The 14,707-nt window shown below is 39.8% G+C and overlaps 2 protein-coding genes across 2 annotated transcripts in view; one reads left to right on the top strand and one right to left on the bottom strand.

The window, feature by feature from the left end:
- The first annotated feature begins 166 nt into the window (after positions 1 to 166).
- On the top strand, positions 167 to 1,072 carry LOC132363830 (mitochondrial ornithine transporter 2). Its single transcript, XM_059919527.1, has one exon. The coding sequence runs from the start codon at positions 167 to 169 to the stop codon at positions 1,070 to 1,072; it is 906 nt and encodes a 301-aa protein (XP_059775510.1).
- A 12,367-nt stretch (positions 1,073 to 13,439) lies between these two features.
- The window catches only part of LOC132362581 (protocadherin beta-4-like), a 115,454-nt gene continuing 114,186 nt past the window's right edge, over positions 13,440 to 14,707 (bottom strand). The window contains exon 2 of the mRNA XM_059917292.1: positions 13,440 to 13,538. Coding sequence (XP_059773275.1) covers positions 13,507 to 13,538 — 32 coding nt within the window. The 3' untranslated portion in view covers positions 13,440 to 13,506. The remainder of the gene's footprint in view (positions 13,539 to 14,707) is intronic.

Raw genomic sequence — 14,707 nt, 5'->3', positions numbered from 1 at the left:
GGCCGGGGGTTATTGCAGTGCGTGGGGAGGGCGGCCCGCGGCCTAGTCTGGAGTTAAGCGGCTTCTCCCGCCCCGGAGAGAGAGCCAAGAGCAGGCGGGACACGGGACGCCCTCCTAAGCTCCAGAGAGTTCCCTTCCTCGGAGACCAGCAGAAGAGTGGGCGAACATGAAATCCAATCCTGCCATCCAAGCCGCCATCGACCTCACCGCGGGGGCCCTTGGGGGCACAGCATGCGTCCTGACCGGGCAGCCCTTCGACACAATGAAAGTGAAGATGCAGACGTTCCCTGGCCTGTACAAGGGGCTCGCCGACTGTGGCCTGAAGACGTACTCCCAGGTGGGCTTGCGGGGCTTCTACAAAGGGACCGGGCCAGCGCTGATGGCCTACGTCGCCGAGAACTCAGTCCTCTTCTTGTGCTACGGCTTCTGCCAACAATTCGTGAGGAAAGTGGTTGGATTGGACAAGCAGGCGAAGCTGAATGATCTGCAGACTGCGGCCGCCGGTTCCGTCGCCTCTGCGTTTGCCGCGCTGGCCCTGTGCCCCACTGAGCTCGTGAAGTGCCGGCTGCAGACCATGCACGAACTGGAGATGTCAGGGAGGATAGCAAAAAGCCATAATACAGTTTGGTCCGTCGTGAAGAGTATCCTTAGAAAGGATGGCCCCTTGGGCTTCTACCACGGACTCACGAGCACTCTATTTCAAGTAGTACCAGGCTATTTCTTCTTCTTCGGTGGCTATGAACTGAGCCGATCATTTTTTGCCTCGGATGGATCAAAAGATGAACTAGGCCCTGTCCCCTTGATGTTAAGCGGTGGAATTGCTGGAATTTGCCTTTGGCTTGTCATATACCCAGTGGATTGTATCAAATCCAGAATTCAGGTTCTTTCCATGTTTGGAAAACAGGCAGGATTTATCAGAACTCTTTTAAGTGTTGTGAAAAACGAAGGAGTAGCAGCTTTATATTCTGGTCTGAAAGCTACTTTGATTCGAGCGTTCCCTGCCAATGCGGCACTATTTTTGGCTTATGAATACAGCAGGAAGATGATGATGAGCCAGTTTGAAGCACACTGAAGTGTCTTGGTGAATCTGGATCCAAGTACACGCCTTTGAGGACTATAATTTAACTCATAGTTTCATGGAGCACTGGACCAGTGTGGTATTATTTTTGACTTCATGGGAACTTTGCTTTTGTCTTCCCTGCTTATATGCTAAATCTTAACCTTTATGGAAGAACCTCTACTTTATATCATATAATTTCTGCCCATAATTGTATTGAAATAGAAAAGTTGCTGCTGTTGTGTTTGGTGAGATAATACAGGGTGAGTGGGTGGCCGTATGTACCTAATCTGAAAAGCTAAATATAGTTGTATCACCGGGCTTTTGCATAAATCTACACATGTACATGCAGTTTGTTTGCTTATATGTTGTGAGTGAAACACAGTTTGGTTTCCATGTTTAATCTCATGTCACCAGAAAAACCGAGTTAAACATGTTTCAAGATGGTTATAAATGATTACTTAACCCACTCAAGATGTAGGGTCTCTTTAAAAGTCTGCTTAACATGTGCACTATATTAGCCAATTAAAGTTTTTAAAAAGTTTTTGGTGCTTGAAAACGAAAATATCCATCTACATTTTTTTCATCTACAATGATTTATTTTATTTTTTATTGAGGTAACCTTGATTTATGGCATTATATTTCTACATCTGTATACCCTACAATGTGCTCACCACCAAAATTTATTTTTCGTCTATCACCATACAGTTGATCCCCTTTATCCACTTTGTCTCCCTCCTTTACCTCCCCCCTCTGATAACCACTATTCTGTTCTCTATAATGACATGTTTGTTTTATTTGGTTTTGGTTTGTTCATTTATTTGGGGTTTTGTTTGTTTATTATAGTTTTTCATATTCCAGATATGAGTGAAATCCTACAGTATTTATCTTTCTCTGTCTGACTTATTTCACTTAGCAGAATACCCTCAAGGTCCCTCCACGTTGTCGCAAATGGCAAGATTTCATATTTTTTCTCATTTAGATTTTTTTTTAAATATTTATTTATTTATTTGGCTGCACCGGGTCTTAGCTGCGGCATGCAGGATCTTTAGTTGTAGCATGCAGAATCTTTTTTTAGTTGTGGCATGCGGGATCTAGTTCCCTGACCAGGGATCCAACTTGGGCCCCCTGCACTGGGAGCGTGGAGCCTTAGTCACTGGACCACCAGGGCGGCCTCTGTCATATAGATTTTTAAGAGGAGAATATACCTGCATACTGATGTGTCTTCCACAGTCTTGAGTTAAAGTTTCAGAGTAGGCATCCTGGATTTTCCCAAGATGTTCTACTCTTAAAATAGTGCTATTCATCTTCAAAGTGGGATCATATTCCACACTCTTAGTTAGGTGTGGCCTAGAGAATTAGGCCTCTGGGAAGTAGCCTGGCCTTTGTCTGTACCAAATTTCCTTCCTCTCCTCTCCCAGAGAGCTTCCCCTCTGCTCTACTTTAGGCTGAGGAAGGGGTGAGGGATGGGGCTGTGCTGCTGTGCTTGGATGAAGACCCATGTAGTTGACAACAGTTCTTAGCTTCCAGTCTCAGGGTCCTGGCCTGGGTAGGATTCCAGGATGTACTATTGGCCCATTTAGGGGTTGTTGATCCCCTTTGGATCGTTCACTGTCCTCTCTGCCTCCACCAGTCAGAAACCCTTCCAGGGAACAGAGAGTGCCAAAGCCATGAGAACTTTTTGTTCCCTGATGGTGATCAGGTGACATTACCAGTGGATGAAGTCCTCTCCTCTCAAATAGAACTGGACAGAACTTAGTGCTTGCAGTCCACAGTGATTAATGTGAGGGCTGACCCATCCTGAAGTTTACCTGAGGGCTGATAACTCCTCGTCATTTTTTTACAGTATTGGAAACTTCTAAATTTTGTATTGGCCATCTGTGAGTTTTATTGATGACTGTATATATGATGTGACTTTACAAAGCAATGAAACATAAGAAAAGCAACTTCATTAAACTATACCATATGTATGTATCTAGGCACTGACAAAAACCAAAAACAAAAAAAATAGTTCATCTGATCCCTACACACTTGTACATCTGTTCTTTGGCCCTATAATGTAAGAGGGTCATTCTTACTAAAGTAAGCCTCATCATTCCATGATGATCCAAGACCAAGCAGAGTCTCTCTCAATAAGAAGTGTTCTTAAGCAGCCTGTAAAGCTGAAAACAGGCAGGCTCCCAGTGTTAATGATCATCCATAGCGTGTGTGTCAATCACTGCTGGCGGAATGTACACCTGGTATGGAATCCCCAGTTTCCTTCAGCTTTTTTCTACCTGTGAAGCCTTTGAGGTAAGTCTAGCCATATTGCCAGAGGCAAGAGGGTCAGGGTGATGGATGTTGACAAATGGGGGCTGGGGCAGACATTTGGGGAGGGGATGCTCAGTGTCATGCCTGGTGTGCTCCAGAGCGATGGCTGGTCTTCCATTTGCTTTTTCTTTAAAAGAAAACCATCTTTCTACTTTACTTCTAAGTTATTTAAACATTTGAGTTATATATTACGTATGTAAGTGGTCAGTAGCTACTTAGTGAGGCTTCATTCAAGCAGGTCTGGATTAAAGCAGAAAAGAAAACAGGAATGGCTTCTACAGGAAGTGGACCTTTCAGAGTCTGAAGGCCCCCTGCTCAGTACCCATGAGCTCGTCTCAATTATCTCTATTGTCAATGGACCTTTTCACATGTTGTCCATTAAAGGTTTACCTAAATATCTTCAATAGAAATCATTTGAGGCAAGCAAGAGTGGGAGTAAGGAAGTGAAACCTAAGTCAGAAGAATTGTTTTCCACTCTTTTTGCTTAATTCATGGTTCAATATTTAGATACAATTTGTACCACTTCAGATCTGTACTCAGACAAAAATATAATAACTTGAAATATTGTGTTTAAAGAAATTTGAGTGTTCTATCATTAAATTATTTACCTAAATAAAAATATTTATTGAATTCACACCATTTACCGTATACTGTATTGAGCTCTGGGTATTCAGATATTAATGGTCTGGTTTCTGTTCTCAGGGATCTGATGGTCTAGATGTTTGTTTTACAGTCAGAAGAGTGATATTGTAGAATACAATTTAGAACAAACAAATAGAATCCAAATTGTGTATATGTGTGTGTGTGTATGTAAAATCAATGATGTGTGTGTATAAAATCTTTTCCTTAACTATGTTTTTGTTTTTATATTGTGGTTTCTTTGTAGTCTTTAAATTAGTTCCATGGTATTTCTTTCTTTTTTCTTCCCCAGCTTTATTGAGGTATAATTGACAAATAACATTGTGCATGTTTAAGGTGTACAATGTTATGATTTGATATACGTGTTTATTATGAAATGATTATTACAATAAGGTTAGTTAATGTCCATCACCTCACAGGTTACTATTTATTTATTTATGTATTTATTTATTTATTTATTTTGAGGTGAGATGGTATTTATTTCTAAGATTTAAGTTGGTGAAATCCATATTTCTGATGCTTAGCCTTATTTTAAACTTTACTTCCACATAGTATAATTTATCCCTCAACTTTTTAAAAATTATTTTTTATTGAAGTATAGTTAATTTACAATGTTGTGTTAGTTTCCAGCGTACAGCAAAGTGATTCAGTTATACGTGTGTGTGTGTGTGTGTGTGTGTGTGTGTGTATGTATATATACTTTTTCAGGTTCTTTTCCATTATAGGTTATTACAAGATATTGAGTATAGTTCCCTGTGCTAAACAGTAGGTCCTTGTTGTTTACCAATTTTATATATAGTAGTGTGTATATGTTAATCCCAAACTCCTAATTTATCCCTCCCTCCCCCATTCCCCTTTGGTAGCCGTAAGTCTTTGACTCTATTTCTGTTTTGTAAATAAGTTAATTTGTATTATCTTTTTAGATTCCACAAATAAGTGATATCATATATTTGTCTTTTTCTGTCTGACTTACTTCACTTAATATGATAAACTCTAAGTCCATCCATGTTGCTGCAAAAGGCATTATTTCATTCTTTTTTATGGCTGCGTAATATTCCATTTTGTGTGTGTGTGTGTGTGTGTGTGTGTGTGTGTGTATATGTATGTATGTATATATATATATATATATATATATATATATATATATATATATATACCACATCTTCTTTATCCATTCATCTGTTGATGGATATTTAGGTTGCTTCCATGTCTTGGCTATTATAAATAGTGCTACTATGAACTTGCATGTATCTTTTAAAATTAAAATTTTCTCTGCTATCCCTCAATTTTTTTTTTTTTTTGGCCATGGTGCAAAACTTGCAGGATCTTAGTTCCCGACCAGGGATTGAACCCAGGCCACGGCAGTGAAAGCACCGAGTCCTAACCACTGGACTGCCAGGGAACTCCCTGGTATCCCTCAACTTTGAAAAACCTTATCATACCCTTTGGTCTACTGTCAGGGCCAGATGGTATGCATCTTGCAATGCTATAGTGATACTGTAGCTAGAAATTCATTCTCTGTTCCAGCTTTCATGGGATACTAATACCAACCTACAGCAGTTAAGTATATGTAATATCTCAGAAGGACCATATCTGGCAGTGGAGTATCAAACCTGATCATTTTCTTGAATTAAACAAGAAAATGTCCCCAAGCTGTTGAACTTGGAAGAAAAGTAGGTTCTTTTCTTCTGGCCCATATCTCTAAGAAGGGGTAATAATTATTATCAGGAAGTTGTTGTGTGCCTAAAACAGTCACAGGAGATTTTTTGCTCAAGCCAGAAAGTACCCTCTGTTTGGAGCCTGCGTTTCCAACATAAGCATCCTTTGAGCTTTGAAATTCCTGTTTTCAAAGTCTATGACTCTCTGGTCTCTCTGATCTCTCCAAATTCATGTGGAATGGCCCAGGAATCTCCTCTGAGAGCCTTTTTAGAAAGTAAATTATTTTAGTGTTGGAACTATCATCTAAGTCTGTGGTCTGCCCTTTGAGCTCCATGGTCCACCGTGTTTTCAGCGCCCTCCTAATGCCAGCACTTTTAAATACAGGCTCCTTGTGAATGGTGTAAATGATGTTTAAAAGGCGGACTAGGATCTTCCTGTGTCCCTATCTCTTCAAGGTTGGTGGAGTATCATCTGTTCTGATGCTCTGTTCATTGCCACAGATATAATGGCTTTTTCAAAACCACTTCAGAAAATTTGGTATTACTGGCTTTAGTCTGCACCTTGAGACAAAAAATTTCACAGGTGGGTAAGTAGTTTTGTAGAAAATTGATGTCTGTTAACAATTCTGCACATTCTGTGGGGGAAAATTGTACTCAGAAAGAGTATTATTTCTGTTACAGGGAAGCCAGTTAATTGTCTATATAGTGAGAATTTCTACTCCAACCTGAAGTAGTTTCACTGGGTCCTCCTCAATAACCAGCAGACTTTAATCGGGGCATCCTTCCACTTAATTTCTTTGCTCATTGATTTACAAATGGTTCTTTTGTCCATTCGGAGTAAAGACTCCTTTCTGCCTTTCGATGAATGGCAGACCCTTCAACCCGTGCTCTGAGTTCCCGATATAGGTTCTTGGAGGTTTTGCCCACAAAAAACCTTCTCTGTCTCCTTAGCACGAGACATGGGAATCTACTTGGACTCAGGTGCCCACTTGGTCATGAAGAGGCCGTGCAGCAGGATAAGTCTTCAGTTCTGAGTCCGGAGGCTGCTGCGGTGCCATTACTGTCTTTTGTAATGCATTAAGGATTTTAGCACACACTGCTTTTTATTTTTAATTCTCTGCTTCTATTCTTATGCTTGCCTCTCCACTTCTCTTTGCCGCCTGGAATCAAAGCTGAACCACGTCGATAAGAGCCTTGCACTATATCCAAGAGTTTTTCCTCCAGATTGATTCTGGTCTGTTACTGCGAAGAACTAGGCAGAAAGTCTCCTGGGTTTCAGGACTTTCACTCCTTGAGAGAAGGTCTAAAGGCTTGGTTGAGCTTAAACATTTTTGGCAAGAATACTTCATTGGTGATTCTGTGTGCTTTATATTCTCTCACATGTGCTGTTTTGTTTTATTTTTATACTGTTGGACCTCAAGTTCACAGAATTGGATTATGATAAACTGTCATCATTAGTCCATACCTGACCTGCATTGTTTATTTACTTACCTATCCAATATCATTTAGCTGTATATCTATATATGTAGTTATCTATCAAAATAGTAATAAGAATTCGTGAACACAGTACCTCCCCACAAATGCCAGGACCTTGGTAGTAATATACATCGAATCGTACAAATGGTCCCTCCTGCCACTCCCTGGCCCCCAGCAAATGAAGGTAATTATCATCCTGAATTCTATGTGCATCATTCTTTGCTCCTTTGAATTTTATTTTTGTATTATATGTTACTCCCACATATATATTTTTCTAGTTGTTTTAAATTTTATAGTAAGGGTAAAATACTGTATGTGATACTTTGGTACTTATTTTTTCTCTAATATTTATTTTTAAAATCCAATAATCTTGTGTTCCTGTAATTCATTTATTTAGACTACTGTAAAACATTCCATTTTGTGAGTATGCCATAGCTTATTCATTCAGTTGATAGGCATATGGATTGTTTCCTGATTTTTGCTCCTGTTGCCCACTGTCAATATAAACATTCATATATATACCTCCTGATGCAAATGTGCAAGAATTTCTTTTGGGTGTATAACTAGGAATAGAAATTCTGGAACTCTCAAGTATTTATCTAGGAGTAATCGTTATATTTAATAGTTAATATTCAACTATTTCGCAAAGTAGTTGTACTGATTTTTACATGCACTTGCAATATATAGTCCTGAATCTCTTGTATCCACATGCTTTCCAACACTTGGCGTTGTCAGGCTTTTAAATTTTTGTCAAACAAAAAAATCTACCTTATCTTGGTTTTGATCTATATTTCTCTAATTACAGCAAAAGAACATCTCTTTGTGCATCTGTTGGTTATATGTTTCTTCTGTGAAATGTTTGTTCATGTCTTTTACCATTTTTCTATTGTTATTTTTATTTATACTGGTTTGTGGGAGTTCTTTATATATCCTTGATATTAATTCTTTGTCAGTGTGTATATGTGAGTATCCTCTCCTGGTTTGTACCTTTTCCCATCTTTAAGATGTCTATTGATGAATGAAGTTTCTTGATTTTATTACAAATGTATTAATCTTTTATTCTATGGTCAGTGTCTTTTTAAAGAAATTATTTCTACCCCAAGGTCTAAAATCCATTTACCTGTATTTTCTACTAAGAGCTTGAACATTGTTTTGGGTTTTGTTTTTGTTTTTGACATTTGAGTCTTAGAACCATTTGAAGTTGATTTTTAAATTAAGACCCAATTTAATCTTTTTCTATATGGATAACCATTTTTAATTGAACATTTCATCTTTTCCCATTGATCTGTGTTATGGACTGAATGTTTATGCCCCACCCCCTACCCTAGTTCATATATTGAAGCCCTAGCCCCCACTGTGATGGTGTTAGGAGGAGGGGCCTTTGGGCACTAATTAGGTTTAGATAAAGTCATGAGGGTGGAGCCCATGATGGGATTAGTGTCTTTATAAGAAGAGGAAGAAATATCAGAGCTGCTTCTGTCCACCATGTATACATACATGGTGTATGTATACATACATGGTGTATGTATACGTACATGGTGTATGTATACGTACATGGTGTATGTATACATACATGGTGTATGTATACGTACATAGTGAGGAGGCTGCAGCCTGCAAGCCAGGAAGAAGGCCATCATTAAGAAACCAACTGCTACATAGAGAATGGACTTGAGGACCCGGGGAGGGGGAAGTGTAAGCTGGGACGAAGTGAGAGAGTGGCATGGACATATATACACTACCAAATGTAAAACCGATAGCTAGTGGGAAGCAGCCGCATAGCACAGGGAGATCAGCTCGGTGCTTTGTGTCCACCTAGAGGGGTGAGATAGGGAGGGTGGGAGGGAGGGAGACGCAAGAGGGAAGAGATATGGGGATATATGTATATGTATAACTGATTCACTTTGTTATAAAGCAGAAACTAACACACCATTGTAAAGCAATTATACTCCAATAAAGATGTTAAAAAAACAAACAAACAGAAACCAACTGCTGGCACCTTGGTCTTTGACTTCCCAGCCTCCAGAATTATGCGAAATAAATATCTGTTGTTTAAGCCACCAGTCTATGGAATTTTGTTAGAGGAGCCTGAGCAGACTAAGACATTCTGAATTGCCATCTGTGTAATGTTCAAACATTTCATATATATATAAGTCTATTTTTGAGCTCCCTAATCTATTACACTTGTCAAATTTTCTGCCTGTGCACCAATAGCAGACTATCTTGATTAATATAGCTTTATAACAAGTCAATAATAAGTAAGGCAAATTTTTAATCCTACCTTTTTTTCTTAAGAAGTTTCCTAGCTCTTATTTTATTCTTTCATATGAATTTTAAAGTAATGTTAAAGTAATGTTGTAATGTTTAAAGTAATGTTGTCCTGGGGGAGAAGAGAATTGATAACTTTAAAACATTGAATCTTCCAATTCAGGAACATCATATATTTCTCCATTTATATAAGTCATCTTAGTGTCTCTTCACAAAGGCATATGGTTTCTCCATAGAGGCCTTATACTTTATTAGTTAGACTTATTCCTAGCTACTTGATTTTTTTATTATTATAAATTCTATCTTTATTTAAAATGTCAATTTCTGTTTACTGGTTTATAAAATAAATTGATTTTATATTGATTTTTCAAATTTGGCAACTTTACTAAACTCTTTAATTATAATATTTTACCTGTAGGTACTTTTGGATTTTCTTTGTACTCCTTAATATCATCTACAAATAATAACAACTTTGCTTCTTACTCTGCAATCTACAGAACTTGTATTTCTTTGCCTTATCATGCTGGCCGAAGCTTCCAGTACAATATCAAATAAATGTAATAGTGGGCATTTGTGTCTTGTTTCTGATCTCAGAGGAAAGCTTTTAACACTTCACAATTAATGTGTTTTGCTGTACATGTTTTCATATCATTTAAAGATTAAGGAAGTTTTATTTCTAATTTAAGGAGATTTTTTCCCCCATTATAAACAGAATTTTATCCAATCCTTTTTCTGTGTCTCTAAAAATTGTGTGATTTTTTTCTCTTTTACTTTATGTCAGTGAGTGATATTGGCTTTTAATTTTCCTTTCTTGATATCAGGGTTATGCAAAACATTTTAAGGGCGTGTTCTCCCTTTTCTTCTATTCTATGGTAGTGTTTGTATAAGATTGGAATTATTTCTTCCTTGAATTTTTGGTACTACTCACAGCGCCTTTCTTTCTTTGTTTTTTAAAGAAAAGTTTTTCTAATTAACTGGAAAAGTAGTTTAAGTGGGTAAGCAGCAGGGTACCTTGTATAATGCTACACAGCTGCAGTATGGGAAGAAATGGACCGGACCCCTGAGATGAAACTGGGGTGGTCCTCCACATCTGGGGAGTGGGGACAGCAGCTCTCAGTGGAGCCCAGGCAGAGCCAGTTGTGACCCGACTGTGCGTTTGGTTTCAACTGGCGTCATCCGCGAGTCCTGCACTGGGTTACTTTACACTAGTGAGAATGTTAACCAGCCATATTGGCTCAATAAATAGCTTCAGTACGGAGTGAATTTCCTTCTAGAAATCAGTGCCTATTTTTCCTGGAAACTCCATTTTAAATAGCCCGGTTCCATCTAAAGTCAAGCTGTTGTCATTGCTGTCATTCCATGATGTTCTCTCCCGTGACCCCTGTAGGTCAGATGAACCACTTTTTTGATTTAGAGATACTTACATCCTTTGTGTTAAAGTTATTTTGAAGGGGTTGACTTGCTGGATGGCTCTATTCTTTTTCCTCCAGGAAGAAGGGGAGAAATGTACTTGGAGGTAATGTATGTTTACATCAATTTGCAAATTCCTGTACATAGAGATATATTTTTTAAGTGTGAATGTAACAACATACTGTGAATTCCATATTGGTTATAAATGAGACTCCTTTAGTCAGTTACCCAAATAAAATCAGTTCTGAAAAAACAAAACAAAACAAAAAAACCTTATGGTTTAGTGGCTCCAATGATACCAAGCCCACGGTAAGCAGCTCTTATGACATGATGATCATTTGATGTCCCATAGTCAGCCACTCAGTCTCTCCTAGGGCTCAGGAGCATGACAGCATCTACTTATAAGGACACAGAAGTTATCTGCTATAGAAGGCATGGATCTGCACTATAAGATTTGCACTATAATCATCCTACTGTGGCTTGCTGGAAACTCCACACAGCATCCTAATCCACTACTGGCATTTTTAGCAACATCCGATTGACTAGATCACATCAGACTGGCTAGTATTATAGTTTCAACCTGCTACGTATCTTTTCCTTACTCCAGGCCCTGCTCAAACCTGGCAGCATTTTGAGTTCCAAATATGGTATATGCTGCCTCTGAAATCCAGAGAGGTCCCCAAAGACAGTGCCTCTCTTTTAGTGGTAAGAGATGCAAGAGATAACTTGTATTTTACCTTGGGGGGGATTTCCTGGCATGCCCCAGACCCCTAGAATCATCACTGATGGGGCAGGCCCCTGAATCTTCATGGGGCTAATCTTTTACTCTTTGACATGCATGTGTCCTACTAGGCCATCTAGGGTCCTTTTCATTTACTGCTCATTAGGCCCAATTAGCATGATGTCATCAATATGGTAGTCTAACATTATGTTCTGCAGAATGTTCAATGTTGAGGTCTTTGTGGAGTATGTTACAAAAGAAAGGGAAAGAGTTAACATAGCTCTGGGGCAAGACAGTGAATATATTTTGCTGCCCTGTTATGAGAAGATGAACTGCTTTTGATTTTATTCACTGGTGGAGTTTAAGATGAATGCATTCACCAGAAAAATAGCCACCTACCAAGAGCTAAAGGTTATACTAATCTACTCCAGTAAAGATAACCACTGGTATGGCAGCTGTAATCGGAGCTGCCAGTTGATTAAGCAAATTGCAGTCCATTGTCATCACTATGATCCATCCAGTTTTTGCAGGGGGTGAACAAGTGAATTAAATGAGGATATGAGGAGACTATCACCTCTGCATACTTTAACTTTTAGAATGTAGTGCTAATCTCTGAAATTAGGATGCAGTGTTACTTATGATGTACTGTCTTGGCTAGGGAAAGGGAAATTTCAGGTTTTCCACTATAATGTTTCTTACCCTACCAGTCAGGAAACAAATGAAAGGGTTTGACATTGAAGGTTTCTAAGACCATCCCCAGGTTTGGTGATTTACTAGAAAGACTCATGAGACTCAGCATATAGTCATACTCATGACTGTGAGTATGTAAAACAATACACTAAAAGGATACAAAGAAAAATCAGCAAAGGGAAAAGGTGCATTGGAAACAATCTGGAGGAAAGTAGATAGAAATTTCTAAGAGTCCTCTTCCCTTGGATTCACACAGAATGTGCTTTATTCTTCTAGCATCAGATTGAAACAACATGTATGAAGTGTTGTCTACCAGCGAAGCTTACCTGAAATCCAGGGGTTTTATTGGGTGCTGGACACATGGGCATCCCCTGCCTAGCAGAAACTACACTGTTTGTGTATACAGTTTAGGCACAGTAAATAACCTTTATCAGTTATGAAATGTTGGGGACAGTCTCCAAATCCAAGTCCCAGATGCCAACAAAGGGCCAACCTTGCAAGTAGGCCTTTCTAAGGATAGGAGTCTCAGGCCTGCTACGGTAACTCTTTCCTGCACAGTCCATCCCCTTGGCCCTTGGCCAAGGTGTCTTTACAACAAAATTATCATCAGTAGGACCCCATGTAGCAGGGTGAGACCAACAGCTTTGCCCTCCATGGGTCCTAGATTTGGCCAGTTAAACAAATCCCACTAACCATAAAGGCCTACCTTAGAAAGCCAGGTATCTTCCTGCTTAAGTTTTTGTTGTAACCTTTTCACCTGGCCCAAGGCATCAAGTCAGGCACAGCACAACTTTGGCTAGGAAGTTGAAGCTGACACAAATGCCTTGTAGGGCTGAGGCAGTGTCATGATAGCAGGGTACACATGGAAGAAATACAGTCCCAGAGGGCACATGTAGTACCTCTGGGAACAGGGAGTTTACATTGTTAGGGCACCCCAAGCAGGACATACATTAGTTAGGCAGTACTGGTTAACAGAGACTTCAAGATGGCCTCTAACCATGGGGCCTCCTGCTCCAGGATTCTCAGTTCAGTCTAAATAATTCAGTTCAGTTTTTGGTTTCAAAGGGGCTTCCCGAGGCAGTGCTTGTGCATGACATCACTTTATCCACCTCACAGGTGTGGACAGCATCTGGAAGTGTTCTGCATGGAAAGTGCAGGAGCTGGAGCCATTCTCTGCTGCCTCATAGTCAGCACTGTCCGGTGTGATTGTGGGCTCAGCAGTCCCATTTGAATTCAGAATGCTCAGAGCAGCTTGGAAAAGCAGCATGGGGAGTTTTCCTTCAAGAAGAGAGGGAAGCTTCCAGGAAGAGTTCTGAAAAACAAACATCGTTAATGTCCTCCCCACTCTCTGTGCCTCCCTGGGCTGTGTTTTCTTCATTGTTAAAAAATCAGTGTGTCCCATTCAGCAATTATAACTTTATATTTTTTTAGTCATCCTCTACTCTTACCCAGATCTTTTGTCTGAGAGGGTCGTATGCAAGACAAAAGCATTTTCACAGAAACAATTTTTTTTTTCAATTTATTTATTTATTTATTTTTGGCTGTGTTGGGTCTTCATTTCTGTGTGAGGGCTTTCTTTGGTTGTGGTGAGCGGGGGCCACTCTTCATCGCGGTCGCGGGCCTCTCACCGTCGCGGCCTCTCTTGTTGTGGAGCACAGGCTCCAGACGCGCAGGCCCAGTAGTTGTGGCTCACGGGCCCAGTTGCTCCGCGGCATGTGGGATCTTCCCAGACCAGGGCTCGAACCCATGTCCCCTGCATTGGCAGGCATATTCTCAACCACTGTGCCACCAGGGAAGCCCAGAAACAATTTTTTATATAATTTTTACCATAAAGTCATATCATGTTAAGGAATTTATCATGATGATATCCTGAATTTTCAAAGGTTTTCAAAATGGATTTACACAGATCAATCTCTTTCTGGGGATAGTTGCATTTAACAGTCAAATTGCCTTAATAAGATGTGTGTACTAGGTAAAAGGTGAGGGAAATAGAGTCACACTATCAGTTCATTGATGCAAATTGCAACTGATCTAGAAATCTGAACACAAGTCAATAGCAGTGGAGCATACCCCATTGGGGGTCCAGAGTCTGATCTGTCAGGAGTGGGTGGAGGGGTCATAGTTGCTGTGATGTGCCTTCCCCCAACTTGCAGCTTTCCACAGTACTCACAAGTTAGAAATGCACCCAGTCTCTGTATATCTCTATCAGAAATATAGAGCCAGTCAGCACCTCAGTTACAGATGGCCCCATCAGAAAATAAGCCTTTCCTGTGGGCATCTGTAAGTGGTCCAGATGGTCCAGCCAGCATCCATGTTTTCTCTGTTTAGGGCCCCACAAAGGGGTTTCCTAAATCTGCAGCAGGCACAGCATCTGTGTTCCCTTTATTGAGCCTGTGGCTGCTTTCAGTTTAGCACAGCTCATGCTATAACTGAAATAGTGCTTAGAAGATAGTATCAGATTTTCCCTTAGAGTCAGATCTA

The sequence above is a fragment of the Balaenoptera ricei genome, chromosome 3 (genome assembly GCF_028023285.1).
Source record: "Balaenoptera ricei isolate mBalRic1 chromosome 3, mBalRic1.hap2, whole genome shotgun sequence".
Classification (NCBI taxonomy): Eukaryota; Metazoa; Chordata; class Mammalia; order Artiodactyla; family Balaenopteridae; genus Balaenoptera; species Balaenoptera ricei.
This window is presented reverse-complemented; position numbering and strand designations above follow the sequence as displayed.